Source organism: Rhinichthys klamathensis, unplaced genomic scaffold (genome assembly GCF_029890125.1).
Source record: "Rhinichthys klamathensis goyatoka isolate OS25496 unplaced genomic scaffold, OSU_Roscu_1.1 h1tg000626l_1, whole genome shotgun sequence".
NCBI classification, from domain to species: domain Eukaryota; kingdom Metazoa; phylum Chordata; class Actinopteri; order Cypriniformes; family Leuciscidae; genus Rhinichthys; species Rhinichthys klamathensis.
The window spans coordinates 825,928-849,829 of NW_026607074.1; the positions used below are offsets into that span (position 1 = coordinate 825,928).

Below are 23,902 nucleotides of genomic sequence, written 5' to 3' on the forward strand. Positions count from 1 at the left end.
GGGCAGAACACTTAAAAAGACTACTTTGTACCTTATCTACCCCTTAAATCTTATCTACCCATCCAATAACTCACCATCAAGCCATCCAATGTGTATATGACTTTCTTCTTCCAGCCAAACACAATCGAAGTTATATTAAAAAATATCCTGGTTCTTCCCAGCTTTATAATGGGAGTGAATGGTACATCGGATCTTGAAGACCAAAAAAGCACATCCATCCATCATAAAAGTAATCCAGATCCGGCTCCAGTATGTTAATAAAGGCCTTCTGGAGCGAAGAAGGCGTGTTTTTCTAAGAAAAATCTCCATATTTATAACTTTATAAACTATAATCACTGACTTCTGGTAATGGCCGTATGCGAGTCTAGTTCCGGCTGAAGAGTAATCCTTGACGCGATGTATGACGTAGGATGTAGCAGTAGCGTAAGCTTAGGTGAGAGTAGATGCCTCTCACGGTTTAAACAAATTGGGCTGTGCAACAAACTCAAGCTCCTCTTCTCTTATATTGAAATCCTCTGACATTTCACTTAAAAAATTGTCGTTTTAGACTTCTAATTCGTCATCTGTGTTTTGTTCTGCTCTATCCTCTGCGCTTCCACGTTTGTCAATACGCCATGAATCGGGTCAGAGGTCATTCTTCTGCTGGAACTCGATTCGTGTATAAATATGGATATTTTTCTTACAAAAACGCATCGCTTCGCTTCAGAAGGCCTTTATTAAGCCCCTGGAGCCGGACATGGATTACTTTTATGATGGATGGATGTGCTTTTTTGGGCTTCAAAATCTAAGGTAATATTCACTCTCATTATAAAGCTTGGAAGAGACAGGATATTTTTTAATATAACTCCAATTCAGTTTGGCTGAAAGAAGAAAGTCAAATACACCTAGGATGGCCTGAGGGTGAATAAATTAATGGATAATTTTCATTTTTGGGTGAACCCTTTAAAAGTGCCTTTTAGTACCTTAGAAAAGTAATTTGTACCCTTAAGGTACGACTATGAATCATTTAGGGAAAGGCACACAGTTGTCCCTTCAAGGGCACTGCTCCAGTGACAAAAGTATTGTCCAACTCATTTTTAGAGAGCGTATACAATGAAAGGGAATGGTGACTGTGACTGTCCCAGTTTATTTGCAGGTGCGTTACCTGTCTGTTTGTAGGTGTATTTATCGGGCCACAGCACTGAGCAGAGGGACGTGAGTACAAGCGTGCCGAGTCTGCGAGCGTCTCTGTCCGAGCCGCTGTAGTAATCAAGAGAGTCGGTTGTTAACACAAACCAGAACCTCCTCTGCCGGAGCCAGCCTCCCTGCACCTCTCGCAGGAGCCAGCCTGAAAAAGAAAGAGAAAAATACCCATATTATACATGATAAATATTGGAACAGATCAATCTGAGAACATGAAGGCTCAATTTCAAAACCTGACAGAAATAAATTGTTTGAGATCCAAAGCATCACAGCGCTCATGCAGAGTCAGTCTGAGTGCTCATGGAAAAAGGCGTGACAGCACAAACCAGCCCGTCCACATCCAGTCGAGAGCAGCGTACCAAACCATCGCTCACCCATCTTAATAGAGGGTTGTGTTAAGGTCACACAGGGGATAAGATCTCCCTCCAGACCTTCAAACCAAGTTTGTCGGCTATGCACAAATGTGTATCAGAGCCAATAATCAAGACACATTTCATGGGAAAACTGCTTCTTTTTTTTTTTGGAGAAACCCTCATGACACCCGGACCATGTTACCTTTTTCCGCTGCTGCTTGCAGATGTACTGCACCTGCTACCTTTCCCGTTGAATGTGTGTGTGTGTGTGTGTGTGTGTGTGTGTGTGTGTGTGTGTGTGTGTGTGTGTGTGTGTGTGTGTGTGTGTGTGTGTGATCCAGCCAGACAGACTGGGGGAAGACTGTCTTATTTAGCAGCTCCACGGGCCACCATGAGACAGGCTGGCGGAGTATTTGGACCCCTCTACACTAATATTACTCTGCCCTGCTTATTATTACTCATTACATGTAATTGAGTATTATGTGCACAGTGCTCACATTTACACACCCTGAGATCACAGACAACTCTGAATAACACACTCACACACTTAAACCGGTGGACAGCAACTTAGGTGTTGGTTAACAATGTCTAAATGTCTCAATTGGTGTGCAGTGTGTCTGCCAATCTGTGTGTCACTGATAATACTGCAAGCTATAACTGATGCATGTGTGTGTGTGGACTTACCTATAGGTTGGGGACAAAACTGTACACAAAAGTGAGCTAAAGATGACAAAAACATCATTTGAGTGCTCTTTATAAAAAAAAACTATTTATAAATAAGCATAACATTTTTAGTGTAAATATTTCTTAATTGTTTTGATGGTAGGGTTTGTGTCAGATTGATCAATATTTTTGTCCCCAACAAATAACAATAATGATTATTAGTGTTCAATAACCAATTATATTTCAAAATTGATGATCATAATAAGAAATGTTCCTTGAGCAGCAAATCATCATATCAGAATGATTTCTGAAGGATCATGTGACACTGAAGACTGGAGTAATGTAATAATAGTAATAATAGCCAATAATAATTAAATTGTAATAATAGTTCTTTAAAATAATAATATTTAATATAACAATATTTTATAGATTTCCTGTTTTACTGTATTTTTGGTTAAATAAATGCAGCCAAGTTAAGGAGCATAAAAGACTTCTTTCAAAAACATTAAAAAATCTTACCGACCCAGACTTTTGAATGGTAATATCTGTAAACCTGATAATTACCAATAATGATTATGTTTAAAATAATACAAATTTTGTTCAGTATATTAGATTTAGCCCATAAATACCTTTATATAAAAACAATAGAAATCTATGGTATGTCCCCAATTAGATTAATATGTGTGTGTGTGGGTGGACATTTGTTTAGCCTGCTGCACTCTGGTTTATAGGGAGATAGTTGTGAGACAGATTTGAGATTAACTCACTGCAGATAAAGTTACCAGAATGTCATAAAGTTAAAACCAATTCTTCCTTAGAAACTGCAATCTTCAGGCTATCTTCAAATCTTTGATATTCACACTATCTTCGAAATTGCAATCTTCACGCTTCAGATCAATCTGATTCCATAATTGTTGTTAATAATGGACATTGTTAATACCCCCAAATGCACCAATGCATGCAAAAAATAAATTTGGTCTTATAGCCATAATGACAACTATGGTGCAAGAGAATTATTAATTAGCAGAATTTCTGTCTCACCCTTTACGAGCACCTCTGGGTCTTCGTCCATCGTCATCTTACCCTTCTGCATGATGAGACTTCTCTTCTCCTCAGGAACTCCTGACAGACTGAACAACATGGAACACAACATAGACGTCAGCAATGTGTACTGTACGACCCCTTCCCCTGGCCCCCAAAACACACACACACACACATATACATATATATATATATACACAGTATATGCACACCATCCCTTGAGGGAAGTTGGGGTCAACACCATAATTCTGCTGCTAAAACAGAGCCCAACATAGCATGAAACCACTTCGCATATGCAGACATTTCACATCTCACACACAAACACAACACTCACACACACACACACATCCCTCCACCCTCCACCACCATGGCCAGGCAAGCAGAGCTTTATCGGTCTGGCAGCCAGGGAAAAGACTGAAAATAAACGTGACTAAGAGACGCCAAGGACACTCGCACGCTAAGAGAGAACTAGGAAGAGACGAGGAGAACAAGAGAGGTCTAGGGGCAAGAAAATAGTTGTCATTAAAATTCACAGGGCTTAGGACAAAAAATATTACTGGTAGTGGTTCCAATAAATATGCTATACTATAAAGGACCTTAGTGGGACATTCCTCATCATTAGGCCATGGACAGTGTTTTCAGATTTATTTTTTTGGATGTAGTACCATGTTTAATGAATAATCTTTCAGTATCATGGTATGTTTTAAAGTACCATGGTACTGCCATGTCAAATGTTTTGTGGTGTATTGGTTAAAGGATAGAAATCACTATGGATAAAAATCAAGGCCACAAGCGTCTACTGTACATTTGGACTAAAAGACTCTTGTTAAGTGCAGAACAACAACTTGTAATGAGCAGGTAAAAGATTAGTCAGAGGACGTCAGTAGCTATCAACTGATAGAGGATTTGAGGAATGCTGGGAGCACAAGCACCTTGAAGCAGACAGTGACGGATAGATAATCACTCTGATAACACTGGAACTCAGACAGACTAAAAAACACACACACACACACACTGGGCTGTATTGGAGGAATTTAATGTGGCAGTGAGTCGGTTAATCAAACGAGACATTCCTGAACCTCCTGTTATCTGAAGAGAGAGCTTCAATTGACACTAATTATTTGGACTTGCTAGTTTCTCACCCAAATTAGCCATTTGTTAAGTCAATGAAATTGAGAGTCCTGAAAACTCATTTCCTCTTGCTTATGCCCTGGAAAAACATGGTTTGTAACCAGAGATCATATGATCACTGATCGGATGGACGGATACTAGCCCGGTGCACATTTAGGATCTGATGGGAGAGCAAACGATCTGATCGATCTCACACACAATCATACTTTATGTACACACCACCAAGTTAAAATCTCTCATTCTGTCTTCTTTAATAACATACTGATATCAACATATTGATTATATCAATAAGCCGATACCAACAAGCTGATGAAATTGTTTGATATGACAGATAATATCATGATATGACAGATAACAGACGATAGCTGTGCATCGCATCGGAGTATTTTTGTGTTCTTTGAATATCTTGAACCATGTCGATGTTCTGTACATTTATTTACAGGTCTGTTTATGTGTGTAATGGAGATGCAGTGGTAGATCCCTGCGGATTTGCATCATTCTCTAATTTAAGTTAAAGCTCAGACAGAGTCAAGAGTTTACAGACATCCATCCGAAAGAGAAAGAGAATGAGAGAGAGAGAGAGAAGAGAGAGAGAATGAGAGAGAGAGAGAAAAAGAGTGAAGAGAGAGAGAGAGAGAGAGAGAGAGAGAGAGAGAGAGAGAGAGAGAGAGAGAGAGAGAGAGAGAGAGAGAGAGAGAGAGAGAGAGAGAGAGAGAGAGAGAAGAGATAGAGAGAAGAGAGAGAGAGGAGAGAGAAGAGAGAGAGAGGCAGCACAAAAAGAGGAAGCCTCCATTCGCAGGAGCTGTGAGGGCTGGAATTAGCCGGTCAGAACCTGCCAGAACCGGTTTATGGATCAGAGCAGAATCAAGATCAACAATTCGGTTTTAACAAAAAACATTCTCTGTCCCTCAGGCATGAGAATAACGCTCATCCTAATCTAGACAGCATTAATACACACATACACACACATATAAAATGAGCCGAGCTCTGGAATGAGACCAGCACGCAGATACAGATTATAAACATGCTCTGCTATATAGAGACTTTAGAGGGCAGTAAGATATCTTATGGATATGAGGTGTAAAAGTGGAAATGAGCTTTATGACTCATGTCTCGGGGGCTAGATCTGTTTTACTATCTGTCTAGACTATCAGTAAATCTAAAAAAGTTTTTATGAATATCGGGTTCAGAGAAGTCTGTGATGGTGACCTAAAAGGATAGATATTTTGGTGCTAAACTGAAAAACCGGAGCAGGCGATGACATATCCAGATCGGAGTCGGCGCACGCCGCATTTCACTGAAAAGTTATAGAGAGATATGAAACAGTGACTACGTTTACATGCAGCCAATAACCCGTTCAAAACCGGGATATTAGCAATAACCCGGTCACGCACGGCTATGTAAACACCGGCAAAAACCCGAATATGCTCATATCCCGGATATTATACCTGGGGTACCCCTTTTCTAACCCGAATTTTTGGTCATGTAAACGTGTATCGGCATATCCCCATCATAAGGAACATAGATTTGTGTTCTGCGCATGTTCTATTCGCAAGGAATCTTGGTCTTTTGAGTAGAGGAACTTAAGTTCTCGACGCATACAAAACCCCGCGTGCAGTATACCGGAAGTAAACATGGCGAGACGCAGCACAGCGGTGGTAACGGGTATCGTGGATAAGTGTGGCACAGCTCCAGCTACATTTCCCATTTCTTGCTCACTTTCTTTCCTTCTATTAATGAAGACCATGAGGCACAGTAGTGTCAAGTGCTGCTGGTGGGTCAGTACCAGCACCAAAGCGAAAACAAAGGCGATCGCTATCTGCCCCGAACTATTCATTATCCGCGTGCTACTGTTGTTGTTGTCTTTGGATAGAGGAAGAAGAATCGGAAATGACGCATATTGCGTTGTCCGTACGTCCAGACGCTAACCGTGCGTCGCCGTTTACATCGGGATATTGCAATTCCATGTAAACAGGAGTAACTCTCTCTGCTCACGCATGTAAAAGGGTTATTCCTAATGTTTCAGAAACCCGAATAGTGACCTTAACCCGAATATTGGCTGCATGTAAACGTAGTCACTGACTCATTGGATTATCTCTTAGCTCTGTACAGGACATGACAGTACAGGAGACCGTAATACCCAACATACAGCGTGCACTACAAAATAGGAACTCATAATCTAAGGCCTGTTTCCAACAGCATCCGCACACGGCACAGTAGCGTAACTGCAACAGCAGACTCACAACATGCACAGACAGAGCCATGGCTCTATAAACTGTAGAAAATAAAGTGATTTCATTTATACTGAGTACTTTCTTCAATAATGATGAACTTGTGATGGATTGATGGATGGACGGACAGACAAAAGATAGATAGACGCATCAAGACACCTCTATAGTGAAGAATGGCTCTTGATAACAGAATGGTTTCTAAGTGGCTGAAGAACCTTTTTTGTTTAAACTGCAGGCATGATCATTTGAACCATGTTAGCCTATCTGCCCTTTTCTCTGGGAAAATATAGTTAGCGAGTAAAGAAAGCAAGAAAGGCAGGAAGGAAGGGTTACAGTTGGGCTTTGGCTGTCTAAACAACAGTGATGCCCTTTTGAGTGAATGAGCCACTCTAGATCAATTGAGCACCTTGGATCCTCGGAGCCAGATGACACACAACACAATTACATGTCGTTGATTGCCTAACAATACCAGCTCCCGATCGACACGAGGCGGGTCACGTCTCGTTCAAACCTCTCAAAGTATAGCTATAGCAGTAGTGCGCGCGCACACACACACACACGTGTCTGTGCAGTTACTGTGTGTCTGAACTTGAAATGCCACACCTACACGCGAAGGCACTGATAAACCACAGGGTTTGGCATGGTGTGACTGTGCGCCACTCTTATCCTATATAATGGATCAAACAGTGACATCAGCATGGCACTAGGCCAAACCTATGCGCTCTGACTCGGCCATCCTTTCAGCTGAATGAGGAAGAAGAAAGTACTATTTCCTCTATAGGAAAGTAGAAATGAATGAGACGCTGCCATTCTGACTGAAGAGATGTTTTTAAATGACGACGACGTGATCATTTTTAAACGATTAATATGTATCTTGATGTATCTGTATGTTCACATGTTGTGTGGATATGTTTGCCCGAATTAATATTTTATTGTTTAGACACTGATCTTTGATTGCTCAAGAGACTTATGGAGTTTCATATTAACTTTACCCCAGATGTTTCTCCTTAAATTCGTTTGGAGAAATAAAAATGTAATTTTATAGAACTATAAAATTAACATGAATAGCATAGCTCAGTTAATTCAGTATGGGAAGAATTTAAATTTATACTGAAATTATGAAGATGTGATGTGAATAAAATACATAATGCGCAGGGGAAAAAAGGATATGCTAGCTCAGTTGAGGTGGATACATTTTTTGATTTGGTAAGACGTGTGCATAAACTACGTATGATGGAAATACTTATATGACTGTCTCAAAGTCATGTGACTGAATTCACATCTTCAATTTTCCTATCAAAATTATTGGCCCCTACGGCTCCCTAACATAAAGTATTTACCAATGATCACAGATAAAACTTGGTAAAAGCACTTGTTGCACTGTAAATTGCAATTAATTTATTACATTTAATAAAAGAGTCACAGAGGCTTTTCCAGTGAATGCCACTACAATTTTTTATACTGTGCCAATTTCCTCAGAACTTTATCACAATTTTTTATTAAATTAAAAACTCAACTTCAAAGATGAAAATATAACTATTCCTGAGATCTATTATTTGGAGAGAGAGAAAAAAATATCACTTTCCCGCTTGCTCTCTATTTAATCTTGTTGCTGTGAAAAAGAATTAACGGAGACATTTAAAGGTCTCATTTGTCATTTTCTTTCCTATGGGAGACTGAAATTCATAGGCAGATTTGTGCTGTGATTGTGTGAGTGAGTATGTGTTAGATGTTGGAGGCGTTTGAAGTTTAAGTCTGGAAACTGTAAAGTAGAGGTTTATTCAATAGTCACAGCTGGAACGCAGGTTTGGACTGCTGTAGAGGATCTGTAGGGGGGTGAGGTGTGTGTGTGTGTGTGTGTGTGTGTGTGTGTGTGTGTGTGTGTGTGTGTGTGTGTGTGTGTGTGTGTGTGTGGGAGGGGCTGGGGGTCTCCAAGGTTCCCACAGCTGTCCAATCAAACCCATCCCAAACCAACCCACTCTTTTCCCAGAGTCCACAACAGTGGCCCCCAAGAGGGGCCTACGAGTCGACTTCCTGTAAGAGGGAGAGCAGAACAGGAAACAATTTGTCACACAGGATTAAACGACAGGAATAATAGAAGGAGGAGAGGAAAAATAATATGCCTTTCTCCAAATCTAGGCATGGAAGACTTGAGGGAGAAACAGCAAGAGAGAAATACAAATAAATGGAAATATAAGATAAAGGGGCCTAGACAAAATATCAAACCGAACTGTCAATCAAGTAGGATGTTGACTTTACTGACACATGGATAAGGGATAGAGTCATAAACCTCAATACAACTCATTATAAGATGGGTTAAAGAAATTGAGAGAGAGCGAGAGAGAACAGGAAGGATTATTTGGAAGGGAAAGTGGAAAGTGCTGTTAAGAATGTAGCTGTTTTTTGCTGAAAGATGTCAAATGACTGATTTGATGAGGGGAGAAAGGAAAATAAGCACATACTGTAGTGCTTGTTTACGGAAGTGACAGCAAATTCACCCAAAAAAAACCTCTGCAGTCCAGCATGTTAAAAAAAAAAACTACTCTCACCTCATGTCACGAAAATAAAAATGTGCATGCACATTAGGGGTCTTGAACTCAAATGACCAGGGGGCCAGTTGAGTAGCTGAAGTACTTTTATAAGTACAATTAAAATGATTATTTATGAATTATTTTAATAGTTTGGGGTCAGTAAGAAGTTTATACTGTTATTCAACAAGAATGCGTTAAAAATTGATCAAAAGTGACAGTAAAAGACATTTGTAATGTTACAAAAGATTTCTATTTCAAATAAATGCTGTTCTTTTGAACTTTCTATTCTACAATCAATGTTCCAACAATAACAGCAAAAACGGTTTTCAACATTGATAATAATAAGGACTGTTTTATTGAGCAGCAAATCAGCATATTAAAATGATTTCTGAAGGATCATGTGACACTGAAGACTTGGAGTAATGATGCTGAAAATTCAGCTTTGACATCACAGGAATAAATAACATTTTAAAATATATTAAAACAGAAAAAAACAAACACTTATTTTAAAGTGTAATAATATTTTACAATATTACTGTTTTTACTTGTATTTGATTAAATAAATGCAGCCTTGTGAGCAGAAGAGACTTAAAAAGAAAAATATTACTAACCCCAAACTGTACGGTCTAAAGACTAAAAAAGAAATAATTAATGCTGATTTAATATTTTTTTAATAATGTTATGTCAGAAACATGCTTTGAGCTTTAGGCAATCAGAGTTAAAGATTGAGTTTTTTTCCCATCCCGTTTCCCTCTCCTATATGACCTCTGCTTCAACTGTCCGATCATAATAAAAAGGCACAAAAAAAATTAATAAGTTGTGCCGCAAGTGAATAATCGAAAAATAAAAAAGATTAAATAAGAAATAATATTGAAAGCCAAAATAGAAAAGAGGAAAACTGACTTGCGGATTTAAGGATAACGTGGGTTTTTTTTTATGAGTGAGGGGTGCCGTATGAAACTATCTTATGGTTTAAGACTTGAACTCAAATGTTTTGTAAGTTTTCAGTGGAATAGCGTCATGGAACTGGAAACTCTGGGGTTGGTAATATTGCCAGGCAAAACGGTTAATATGAAGGCAACGTAGCACTGTGTGTGTATCCCTCCCTCTCTGAAGCTCTCTGTGGCCTAGGCTTACTAACCTAAACCATCTGTGTGGCCCACACTGACAGGAAACTGATAAAAGAAATGGAGGGATGGAGGAAAAGTAGAAAAGAAGGGAAACATATTTTATGCTCCCCTCCATAAACGTCCACTAAATCAAGGGGATTTTTTTTGAGTGTGTGTGTAAAACTTTTACAGCCAACTCCAAATGACTTAGGGTAACAGACATCAATAGCTTGATTAATCAATGGTTAACACAATAATGATAAAAGCTAATATAAGCCAGTTACCCATTGTACTCACACGTACACACTGTCTAAGTTTAAATAAATCATTGGTTCGTCACTGTTATAACTGCTATCTGCCCACTGTCATAGCTGACACAAAGAACTCAGTAGGTTCTTCATTCCTTGTTAACAATTTTATTTAATTAAAGTTTGTTTAGTGTCTAACAATCTCTATAACACACTATTCTCTAAAGTGCATTTATGTGGCGTGTTGAACTGTGGTCAATAGATGATTGATTTTAATCCAATTAAAATGCAGTGCTGCTTATTTAGTAACTAAGTAAGCTATGCCCTTGCTGGAAGGCTTGCACACACATTTGACCACATTTATATACAGTACGTTTGTATACTGCCATGTTTGAAGGCAAAATTGTCCCTAAAAGTAAAGAAAATGGGGGACATTCGGGACCGTCCTCATTTGGAAAAATAATTCATAAAAAAAAACGAAAATATACATATTTTTTTCATTCTAAAAAGCATTCTTTCAGAGTTCCTAGTAATTACATATTTGGGTTAGTTTCTGGTAATTATAATTAGCTTTATAAAAACAATAAAAGTCTATGATATGCTACCATTTAGATAGCAAATTAAATGTGTGTGTGTGTGTGTGTGTAAATGTTTTTCTATACCGGTGGGGACTTCAACCTGAATGCACACTGACTCATGGGGACTTGTGTCACTGTAGGGACCTAAATTGAGGTCCCCATGAGGAAACAAGCTTATAAATCATACAGAATGATTTTTTTTTAATGTAAAAATGCAGACACTTTTCTGTGATGGGTAGGTTTAGGGGTAGGGTCCGTGTAAGGGGATAGAATATAAATTTGTACAGTATAAAAACCATTACGTCTATGGAAAAATATAGGTCGCCAAAAAATATAGCGAACAAGACTGTGTCTCTGTGTTTGTGTGTGTGTGTGAGAGAGAGAGAATATGCACAACAAGCAAAAAAAATAATTATATAAATTTTAGTCAAAAACAACAACAAAAAACACAGATTTCAAAATAGAAACCATGAAAGTCCAGGCACTCAGCTTTTGAAGCGTGGGAAACACATTAGCACCAAGCTGTGACCTGTCAGGTTGACCCCTTAAATGGACTGACAGTACAGAACAGCTGGCCAAGAGGAGAAAGACCTGAAACCTACAGCCAAACATGAACAAAATGTTCTTTTGTTGAGATTTAAAAAAAGGCAGGGAGAGGAAATAAACCAAGAGACAGATACAAAGACAATACATTCTTTCAGATATGGTGATTGAGGACAGTATGATGGAGTGAGTCTTTCTGACCTCTGCTAAACATAATACGGTTTACTCAAGAATACTGCCAAGACATCCAGACATCCAAGACATTCCACATCCAGCCAGCTGAGCGAGACAGAAAGATGCACTCAGGATGACAGGACGACGTATATGTCTAATCTGTGATGAGAATGAGTGACCTCTACACACGATAAAAAAAAAAGACTGAGTCACCGTCTGGCTGAAGGTTTCATGCAAATCTCAACCTGCTAACACACACAATCTTGATAATACAATAAAATAACTGCTCATTTGTAGTGATTAAATGCACAGTAAAACATTTTCTGTGTGTTTGATTCTTTGCACTGACACACCCAAAATCTATGACACAGTCAGGCTGGCCCACATACCATTATCTTACAAGTGGCTGTATAACCTGCTGTGTATATATAAAAAAAAGCTTTTCTTTTCAACCTTCTCTTCATCAAAAAAATACAAAAACACTGATAATAATAAGAAATGTTTCTCGAGCAGCAAATCATCACATTAGAATGATTTCTGAAGGATCGTGTGACACTGAAGACTGGAGTAATGATGCTGAAAATTCAGCTTTGACATCACAGGAATAAATTACACTTTCAAATAAATTCAAGAAATATTTATTTGAAACTCTAATAATATTTCCCAATATACTGTTTTGCTTTATTTTTGATCAAATAAATGCAGCCATGATGAGCATAAAAGATACTTTCTATACGCTTTTATATCAAAATACCATGGTATTACAATCTGACTCCACTGTCACAATAGGTTTTTGTAAGGGTATGTGCTGTACGGACTGACAAATCTATTTGTATTCACATCTCTCTCAGTCCAGATTCGTGAAGGAGATGTAAGACAGACACACATGTGCGCGCGCACACGCACGCACGTGCGCACACACACACACACACACACACACACGCACACACACTCCTATTAAACATCATTAATGTCTGAACTCACCAGGGTGTGCCGTTGGCTGTGCGAGTGGGCTGAGACAGAGTGACCTCTAGTTGCCCCTGTAAAGGAGAAAGGACAGAACATATGGGCATCTGGCAGGTATTGATCTCACACTTCCTTTCCAGTAAACTCTGCTACATATTCTCGAAGAATGTGCAGTACATAGAGAACATTCAGTCTCTTTCACTTCCTCTGTTTCGATATGTTCAACAAACATCATATGGTTTGATTTGCTACTTCAGTTTTGGGTTGCCATGGTACCAACATGTGAGTGTTTAGTATTATACCAAAATATTCATTGTTGTCCAAACTGGTTGCACAAACCATTCACAATGTGCTAAAAAGAGCAGTGGACTCAAAATCTGTTGACGCCTACGCAGATGATTGACAGCATGGTGGGCTAGGGTTCGACGGGACATCCGGATTCTTTTGTGCATTCCTCAGGTCTGGCTTCCCCTTCTCAATCTCAAAGCTCATATTAGAGAGGGGAAGACGGAACCAGAAAAGAGCTCTGGACTGCAGCAGGGGTCCAGGAAAGGTCAACCTGAATGACCTGGAAACACTTTGATGTGGCTCAACGCAGCTAAGCAAAAGAAAATGTATCAGTTGGTCATATTGCCAGTCAGCTGGCTGTATGGTGTTTCATCAGTCTGAAATTGAATTATGAATGAATGATATATTTAGTCATGCAATTTGTTTGGTAATTGTCAAACAACTGTATAAATGCCTAGTCTAGTGCTGTGAGTCATAAGGTCATTTCCTGGACTCAAAGTCTCCCTTGGTTGGAGAAAACCTCCAGGGCTCTGCGGATATAAAGCTGAGTGGTGCAAAACTGACCACACTTCCTCTTTGCTAGATGATATACTGTAGTGTAATGTTCTGAAACTACCACACATACACACACAATTACCTAGCAGACTAAATTTGGACTTCCCATTGACCTCTATTGTTCTTAAATTAAGCTAACAAGGCAAGCATCACTATTACTACACACGCTTAAGGTTAGGTATTTGAACAAACCCTTAGGTACACTAGCATATGATATTTCAAATTATGCAGCTTTTCGAGGAGACGTATGCCATTTCCATTCCAAGTGGACTTACAACTTTCACCTGGTAAAATTGCCATCAGAAGAGTCAGAGCACCCTATAGCAACTGCAAAGACACATACTGAAACTACTCAAAACACCCTAGTGACTGCACAACAATGCACTAAATACACACTCATAACACCCTAGCAACTGCATACGAAACATGCTACAAAAAAAAAACACCCCCAAAACTGTAACTGCACACAATTTTGCTGCAAACACACACTAGCAACTGTATTGCAATGTGCTAAAATTGCCCAGAACTCCTTAAAATGTAGAGTTAAAATCTAGTTACTTTCTCTAACCAATTCCTGAACCCTGACATAAAACTTTTAAATAAAAGGCAAAGTCGCCATGAAATGAAAACCCGCGACCAGACAAAGGATAAGCGGTTTGCAGAATGGATGAAATGAAAATTCACTTGAACTATTTTCTAAATGTATGTTATTGATCTTATTGTGAACAATTCATCTAAGCATGTTTAATTTTTTTTATTTACTTTTGACCTCTTCAACAAAAGTTTATAACTGGATCTTCCGGTAAAATGAACGATGTGCAGATGTTCGTTCATTCATTCATTCATCCCGGTAAAATGTAACATTGCTAGTTTCTTTACAAACCCTTTTGCGTTTGAGCTTTTCCGATTTGGCTAACATTCTTTAGTAATTTAGTCACTAGGTCATGAGCACGCACACACACACACACACATACCTCTTTGAACAAGTGCACTTAGAAACAGCACCTCTTCTGTAGTAATTGGCAGTCGATTCAAACACACACACACACACACACAACTGCTGCAGGCAGATCATAACATTCAAAACGAGGGCCGTTCTCAGAACTGACAAAGACACAGAGTGCTTTTGTGCTCAATCCTTCTACACGAAATACCAACCCAGTTCTGCTCCACCCAGCCCCTCTGGACCAACTCTGTCCCGCAGCCAGCCCTCAGACCCTTCACACCCAGCGGACAGTAAATACACACTGCCCTTCCCTGCAAACGGATCTGATGTCAGCTTTAGTTTCCTCTCTGTGCTACTTGACATGCATGTAAACCTAAATAAAGGGAGAGTTCACTCTAAAATGAAAAATCTTTTATTATTTTGTCACCCTCAAAACTGTATGACTTACTTTCTTCTGTGGAACACAGAGAAGATATTTTAAAGAAATACTGACTTTCATTGTATTGACAAAAATCTTTTTTCAACATATATTTTGTGTTCCACAGACGAAAAAATGTCCTACAGGTTTGGAGCGACGTGAGGATGAATAAATAATGACAGAATTGAAATTGTTGGGTGAACTATCACTTTAATGGCATACGAGAGGAAGAGAAAAATACATAGAGGGAAACATAGAGGGAAACATTTCCTACTTTGAACTATGTTGCCACTGTCAACACTATTAACCTAAAACACACACAGAGCAAAGCCTCTGATACCTTCTGGGAGGTGATGGCTACAAATAAACATGTTCAAAAGTGTCCTGAAGGATTAGTTTGCTCCTACCATTTTGCCAGCAATTTTCTTGTGAATGGTGCTGTAGTCAATAACAGCAGTGTTTCACCATACAGGCAGCGAGCAGCCCGCAATTTGCAATAAATGCTGTTTATGAGCGGATTCTAGTTAAAGTTGATTTCCAGGAAAATTACAAGGAGACTCATTTATACAACCTTGTATTTCTACCCACTGAGATGACCATCTGACCCCTGTCAACCACCCACTGGCAGCCCCTGGCTGCGGTGCCATGCTCGGCTCGGCTGCGGGTTCCCGTTAACGGCTGGTATGCTTTGGCTCTGATTCTGCCCTTTGGTCCAGTGACTCGGTGAGGTTTGTCAAAATCGATCCTAGCTGTAAACTGACTCAGTCTGACACTCCACATCAGCTGTAACTCTAGCTCCCCCTCACCTTGACCTCTTTCACAGACACGCACCTCTGTGTGTGTGTGTGAGAGAGAGAGCGTGTGTCTAAGTCTGTGCCGCACTGTGGTGTCATGTTTCTGGGCTTTGGTACAGCCTCGGAGGAACGTTCCGTGCCGGACCGGGGGCTTCTGAGGGTCATGAGGCTAAACAGCCAAAACATCACTGATCTTTTCTTACACAAACACTTTAAAAGAAACGCCAAACATTTCAATGAAAAGCAAATACAATTTTTCAGTTCTTTTTTTTCTATTTCAGGTTTAAATTAGTTTCTTATACTCTGTAATAATATATAACTGTATTCTGTTTGACTATATTTAAAAATGTAATTTATTCCTGTAATGGCAAAGCTGAATTTTCAGCAGCAAGAATATATGTAGGGTAATGATGGTTTTAACCAAAAAAATGGTTAAAAGATCATCAAATGCAGCCAAATATATCACTGAAAACTATCTGAATGTAACAATCACTGCTGCAAGAAAAACATTGAAATATTATCACATTATGACAGGTTTGGAGCTAAATCCATGAAACGCCATCCAGGTCAGCGGCAAGATGCTTCACAATAGCATGCCACAATGTACAACTATGCTGCTAAGTTTAGTACACACATGCATTCACAATGATGGACTAGTAAGATGGACGGCTGAGGTATCTGCCAGAGGAAGAGTGGAAATAAAAGAGCAGGAGGATGGAAGTGAGAAAGAAGGTAAAAGTGTGTTACAGACCAAAAGGGGTGTGTATAATGAGACTTGCTTAATGTTTAATCAGGGTGCAGAGGCACCATAAATGTTGGACAGGCTCAGCATGCAAGATAGAGAGCTGTCATTAAACCTCTCTTTCTCTCACACACACACTTTCTCTTCCTCTGAGTGGTGCATGCTTTTTCTTTTAACCCGTAGTGCTTTAGGCACAAAAGCACAGACCAGAATTAAAATTCAGATGAATTTCAGAAAAGGACACACCTAAATCTTTGGTAGCATACCATCCACAGCAAGCCACTTCCCAAGACATATTTTAAGAGTTTACAATGCTTAAAGTTAGTTCTTTTTCACACAATAGAGTGATGACATCATTTTGTTGGCCAAACCGGCTCCCTGGTTCACACGACAAAAACCTAATAGAGTGTTTCCATTAGCTTTTGGATTATTGCAGAAAAAAGCTCTGTGACCATTTGGTTCAATCTTCACAAATGAACACAACATTGATAAATTTTGAAGCCTAAATATAATCACCAGATGTAAATAGCTATACATAGGCAATAAAAAGATCATGGTCAAATTACTTCAGCGTCACAATCACTAAGCTCTTTCAGTCTTTATTTGAAAAAACATTTTCCCTGCGAGTTTGAAAGAGCGCAATTATAAACACAATGAGATTGTAAAAAGTGGACTAGTGAGTAGATTAGGTTTCCTGTTCGGTGATGGCATTTAATGTCCCTGATAACCTCTGTGGTCCCATTTAGCCACTTGTTAGCAACCGCCTTTTTCAAGACAAGCAAAAGCATTTTCAAAAATCACTAGGGTGTGTTACTGATGTATTTCATGCCATAGAATAAAATGTGAAAATATATTGTGTTCAAAACCACAGACTCTATTTCAGGCATTTAACCAATAACCCATTCAAAAAACCATTGACTTCGGGACGATGGAACCGGAAGTGCTAAAAATACTAACTGGTTACTGGGTTTTGGCCAACAAAGATATGTCATCCCTGCAGCACTCTATTTCCAAGTGGCAAGTGGGGCTTGATCAGGGTTTCAGTCAGTTAGGAAGGCTGAGAAAGGTATGGCGTGTGAGCGGGACCTCTGGCAAGAGCATTCTGGGATGAGGAGCGGGATGAATCATCCGGGAAGGAGATGCTGTGATGGGTTTGTTCCGTGGCTCACTTCCGTTCCTGTGTCCCAAGAGACAGGGTTGAGTAAGGGGGCGGAAATGCCACTGCTCTGCCAACCATGGGCCTCTGGAACAGATGTTTGCCTGTGTGCGTTTTTGTTTTTTTCTTTGGTTCTACCCTATATGGACTTTTAGGGACAGACAGGACTAGCCAAACAAAACAAAATATTAATTTAAATTAAATATGAATATTAATTATTAATATTAATAAAATATTGGTTTGTTATGTGAAACACCACCACTTCAACTTTTTATATTGAATTTCAAGGTATCAGTCGAACCCGTTTTTATGTTTATACAGTTTGTCTAAGTTACTATGTGTTGCTGGCAAACTTTAAGACTAAAAAGTGAAAACATAAGGGGAAAACAAATGTAGCATTATGGAAAATCAGTTTATTTTGCCCATATTTACCCAACAAAAACAACAACAAAACATTAAACCTCAATTTTAACCTGCATAGCGCAAGATTTTGGCTCGTTGTAGAGGGTGTGGGGGAAATACCATCTCAAAGCTCTGTGGTTCTACAGTTATACATTAACAGCACCAGGTCTGTGCCAGAAACTCCTGCCAGTTTGTGTTTCTTTCCCAGGATGCCCTGCTCCTCACCTCAACAGCTGCAGTGGGCGGGTGTCCTCGTGTCATAACATCTTCAAGGCACAGCGTGAATGTCAAAAACAAAAAGAATGAAAGTTTTGCGTCTCCTAAGAGAAACACAGAAGAGTGAAGCAAGGGTAGTTCATCACTCTAAAATAGGAAAGAGGGGGAAGCGCAGAACATGCAGGACAAACAGAGGCGCTCTTTCAGTTCGTCCGCTGTCTGTTTGGCCAGCTTGATTAGGGGACGGCTGCTGACGTCAGAGTCTCACACATGGAGGAGCAGATCCCTGAACCAGCACTACACCTCCCAACAGACTAAAATGGCCTTAAAGAGAAAGTTTGTCACCTTAATGTTATCCCAAACCTGCTTTCTTCTGTGGAAGAACTTCATTGTGGAACAGACTTTCATTGTATGGACAAAAAACAGTTGAAAGTTGAAACATTTCTCAAAATTTGTTCTTTTATGTTCCACAGAAGAAAGAAAGTCATTTGACGTTTTTGTTGTCATTTTTGGTTAAACTATTACCCTTTAATTTAGCATTTTAAGTTATGAGCCAACGTATTAACTTTACATTCTGTAGGATGAAATGTAGGGTTTGTTTCAGCATAAATATAGTACAGAAGTACATTTGAGTTAAAGGTGGATCTGTCGAGATGATACATTCAGCTGCGGTCTCCTGTGGCACAAAAAAGGACCGTTAACAGTCACTGCAGAGAGGAAGTATCCAAACACACACGTCTGTGGGGTCTGACCACCTGCTTGAGTGTGTGGCCTACAGAGGGTTGTGTGCAATGGAGGAGGTCTTTGTGTAAACAACGTCAATGGATGTTTCCGGAGCGGGCTTTCCTAGACTTCAGCCAAACCAGTCCTCTCCGTACCATCCATGTCTTCCAAGCATGCATTTCCTCTTTGGCAATAATAGTTGACAGTGAAAGCCCAACTTCCTTAAGTACCTGGTTTTAAGTCTGACTGGGGGGAAAGCTTGCTAATATTTCATCAAATTGAGCAAAAAACATCCAAAATGGGTAATGAAACTTCCTTTATCAATTCTTTAAAGGACATGAAACTTATATAAATTAAGCTAAACTGATTTAGCCTGCAAAATCCAGTTAGCTGTTAGCTATGTATTGGAATATGGTGGCAAGCTAATCTAAAGGTGTGGTCACATTAGTGAAATTTAGTGGGCAAAAAGGTCCATTGTGTATCGTCAATAGTATAGAGATGTATGAAACACAGCTTACACAGAGGTCACTTTCAATGGGGAATTCGCATGACCAACTTGAACTCTATGCGAAATCTGCATGGGGAAATTCCCGTTTGTGTGGATTCTTATTGAAATGACTGAATTTCTCACACGGAAATTTTCCCAACAACATAAAAGCCAGTCATTAGCTGGTCCAAACTGATCATGGGCTGGTAGGCCATTTTGGACTCGCACCAGTTTAAGATGGTCAACCTGGTTTTTTGGTGGCACATGGTGGTCAAGCAGTGATTGTCTAGCTTGAACAAGTTTAGTAATCAGATTAGTCCAGTTATAAACCAGCTACCATGTGGCAAAACACTATTAGTTTAGCTTGATTTTCCAACATGTTATAAAGTCCTTAAAGAATCAGTTTTGTTAGTCCAAACCCCCAAAGGGCAGAGTGCTAATTATAAACATCAGAAAAATAGATGTCATCCACCAAGATCTGAGCAGGAACCATACCAGTTTCTCCTAGGAAGGATAACTGAAGGTTGTTGCTCAGTATATTGATCCTGCCTGGCATGAAGAGGAAGCCAGGACTTGCAGATGCACTCTAGATATCAATATCTTTCAGCAATAATCAATAATGGCAATGTGGCAACAATGAAAATAGCAAGAGTGAATTGTCGTGCTGCAACAGCACGAAAAGGCTGATAAATCATAATAAATGTTCAGGCTCTGTGTGCCCTTAAACAATGACTCATCAAATGGTATTACAATAGTCATTCAAACAGTTAGAGCTGATGATCAAGTCTTTAAAGCTGATTCATTACTGTATATGTGATACCCAGAGATGTGGCAGCCACTCAGTTGACTATGTAACATTATCTAATGTTTTACATCACACACCGGAGTCTGGCTGTGTTCAATGGATCAAATTCATCAAATTTAATCATGCAATCAAATTCAAAATGAGTTGAGTCAAAAAATCCAGAAATCACACAATCAGATGTCTAAATTTGGTCTTTATCTTATCTCCCATCACACTTTAAAAAGTTTTTTGTTTCCTTTGGCCATGCCTTTTCTCTTTTTTTCCCTTTGGCCATGTCTTTTCTATAGACACCAAGGACTGCCATTGGTGCCTCCTTAGAAAAAAAAAATAGGTGCATGATGACCCTGGGGGAAAGGGGGGATGCACTGACCTCCTATATTCTACCCCCATTACCCTGACACATGCACACACACGCAGAAATCTTTCACAGAGCCATAAATGGGTTAATGGCATAAGACTTCACCAAGGAAATATGGAGATTATTGATTTTAGGGTGATTAGTCCATAGAGGATGGATGGAGTGGGGATAAAAGGAGTAGGGAGAGATACGAGGTCAGTCCATAAGAGATTGGTGCAAATGGTCCCTTAGGCTGTTTCTAATTGATTGGCCCACTGTATTGTGTGTAACATGGTTTTCACAATATGGGCCTGATTAGAAATGTAAAATGTTAGTCTCATAAAGTGTGTGTATGTCCAGACATGTCAAGAGATCTCTTCATATTGCCTAGAGGAGGACTGATATTAACTGTAGACAGTACACTTGAGGTAAGTCAGCATTACATGTGGGTGTTGGGTCATAATGCAGTGTGGAATACTTTCGGTTGTAGGCAATTATCCATCCCAAGTACATAGGGTTTATTGGAAATATTTCTGCTTTAATTCAGAACATCAGCCTTTGTGTGAGTGTAAAAAAGTCTCCCTGGCTGTTGAAAAACTAATTTAGTGTACAAGCGGGGATCAATACCAGAGATTTTACTGACAGAGGAGCCATTATTAAATATTTGATCATGCGGATGTGTTCAGTTGCACAGAGGCGTAAAATAGATGGGGAACCGGAGTGCTGGCTCAGCTGAATGCCCTTCACTGTTCATTATATTTCACAGGAACCCTTCATCTCTGTTCTTCACAATGATTTGTACCTTTTTAACACACATGGGCTAATCATGAAACACCTCAACAAAAAGTTCTTGTGTGTAAGAATAGTGAAAATAATACATCGGAAGTACAGTTGTCTGTAAGACAGTTTCGTTTCATGTAATCGGGTTGCTAGGATTAAAAAGCCCTCAAAACCACATACATAGTGAACGTATGAAAGTCACACAAATTATATATTGGGAAGCATTGGTATCTTGCTAGATAAAGCTTGAGCGCTTCACTTTAATTCTCAAAATATGACCAGTAAAACTAGTTTTGCAAGAATAGCCTAGGTGTTTTCATCACACTCCATTTCCACCACTTAAAACTGAGAAATGAATACATTTGTCCTATCAGTGCTGCTTCAAAAATATTTCAACATTTTGTCTATATAATAAATAATTCTCACATATATGAATCCATATAAAAAGATCCATGATCTTTCCAGCATCATACGCATGTAGGCCTATAGAATGTTTGAGAATGCCTGATTATGGCAATAAATCATGACAATAATCATTTTAATGTTAATAGTACTTTTTTCTAACATCCTTTCCAATTTCACTAGTAACTATTCATTAAATTTTAGTACTTATTCTTTAGATACTGCCATTTATACAAATAGTGACTGACTAGTAGCCATTCAACCGTTGGCACTTATTCTTTATATAAGCACTTGTTTATTTTACTACTAGTCATTAGTTTTACTAGTACTTATTAAAAAGACACTAATACTTAATCATTACATATGTAACGTAAAAAAAAAAGCAATTGTGACTTGCGATACAATATAACTAATGACATTTAGGATACTAGGGTCTCAGAAATAGGTAGGCTAGTGTCTATAAATAAGTAGCCCGTAAAGAAGGACTAAATACTAACTATTGTTAGAGTTTCTATACCTAACAAAGTAGGCCTACTAGTACCAAATACAAAGTTATTAGTAAACTGGAATGGATACCAGCAGCAACTAGCAATATAGTTGAAAGTTGTGAATTGAGATCTGAACTACACATCCACATAGAATTCAATGACGAAAAACAGAAATAACTTACTCAATTTATTTCGAAAAAATGAAAGTTACTCGTTACTTTTGTGGTAATGACTAGTGGAATAGTATTAAATTGGCTACTAGACAATTTGAAAAGGATAAATACACTTTTTGGACAAAAAGTAAGCGTAACATCAATACAGATATTAGTTAACTTAAACTAAAGGAATGAACCATGGTGGATGTCATACTGTGATGGCTAAAATTGGTGTCTAGGTAGTCAGCTTACTAGGTTTTGTGACACAGCTTTAGTTTTGTCTACATACCCGTCCCGTGTGTGTGTGTTCTTCCTGATTGCGTAACTCGAAAGACTCTTCCTCCTCTTTCTCTCCATGATCCCGAGCCAGCAAACTGAAGCCTTGTCTGCAGCACACAAGCCACCAAAGTCCCTGCAAAGGCATTCAAATCACGGCGTGTCGTCCAGTCTCTATCCGTAAATGTCCAGTGATGTCCACCGTCCCTGTGCTGTCGTGCAGATGGGACAGATGGAGGACGTCTAGTCACATGAAACGGGCTGATACAAGAGAGTAAACTCCTCTATTTCGTCTGGGACAACTCAGAAAGGCCGCGTTTTATCAAAAGGGATATATCCAAATACGTGTCCAACTTAAGAAAAACACTGATAAAAGACTTTGATCCCACGGGTACTTTCAAAAGGAGAGTAGATAACACATCGCGTCTAATCGGCTTCTATCGCGTCTCTGATTCTGCGGGACATGAGCATGCAGACTCTTTCAGCAGCGTGAGTGAAGGGGCGGGGCGAGTCACCCCATGCGTTCGCAATCGCAAGATGATTGGCTCATCATCCACACGCCCAGAAAACGCCCCGCCCCCTGTCTGGCTCGCTGGCATTTCAGGAAATGGAAGCATTTCAGTGATGGGATCAGAAATATTTAACTCTCATTGTAAAGCAAGCAACACATGTCACAAGGAAATTGTACCTTTTTACTAACTTCACTCTGTGCTCGGTTTACCTTGTAATTATTAAAGGGTTATTTTCTAGGTTTTACCCCAATCTGTCCTTGTCCAAACTATGATGTAATCACAGAAGGTTTATCTACTTTGAATGGCAAAGTGAAATTCGGCTTCTGTTATTTGGATAGTGCTGTGCTGGGACGTGGAGGTGGAGACTGCTGCATTAACAAGTAAGTGTGAAGTTCTGGGTAAAGGGGTGAATGAGCACTCTGTGTTTTTGTGTGTGTGTGTGTGTGTGTGTGTGTGTGTGTTTGGGGGGGTAATGTAGTCTTCTGAAACGCATTATGTGCCTGAATGAAAAGCAGATGGACTCCTTTATTCCAGGAAACTCCTGTCACAAGAGGCTCTGAAGAGAGGGAGACAGACAGAGAAAGAAGGGAGAGGGTAAGAGCACCAGAAAGACTTTTTTGTGAGACTTCCCAAAGGTCTGATGAGCCCCCTTCCCCTTTATTGTCTGTTT

The 23,902-nt window shown here is 39.4% G+C and overlaps 1 protein-coding gene across 3 annotated transcripts in view; it reads right to left on the reverse strand.

Moving 5' to 3' along the window:
• plekhh3 (pleckstrin homology, MyTH4 and FERM domain containing H3) overlaps positions 1–23,191 on the reverse strand; it is a 36,046-nt gene extending 12,855 nt beyond the window's left edge. The window contains exons 1-4 of one of the 3 annotated variants that reach the window (XM_056240962.1): positions 22,734–23,190; positions 12,769–12,824; positions 3,240–3,328; positions 1,145–1,327 (exon numbers count right to left, since the gene is read on the reverse strand). In XM_056240962.1, the coding sequence (XP_056096937.1) occupies positions 1,145–1,327; positions 3,240–3,328; positions 12,769–12,824; positions 22,734–22,868 (463 nt within the window). In that variant the 5' untranslated portion in view covers positions 22,869–23,190. Of the gene's footprint in view, positions 1–1,144; positions 1,328–3,239; positions 3,329–12,768; positions 12,825–18,276; positions 18,328–22,733 lie in introns of those variants that run through there. The other 2 variants (XM_056240963.1, XM_056240964.1) reach the window with 2 other exon arrangements.
• Between the last annotated feature and the right edge of the window lie 711 nt (positions 23,192–23,902).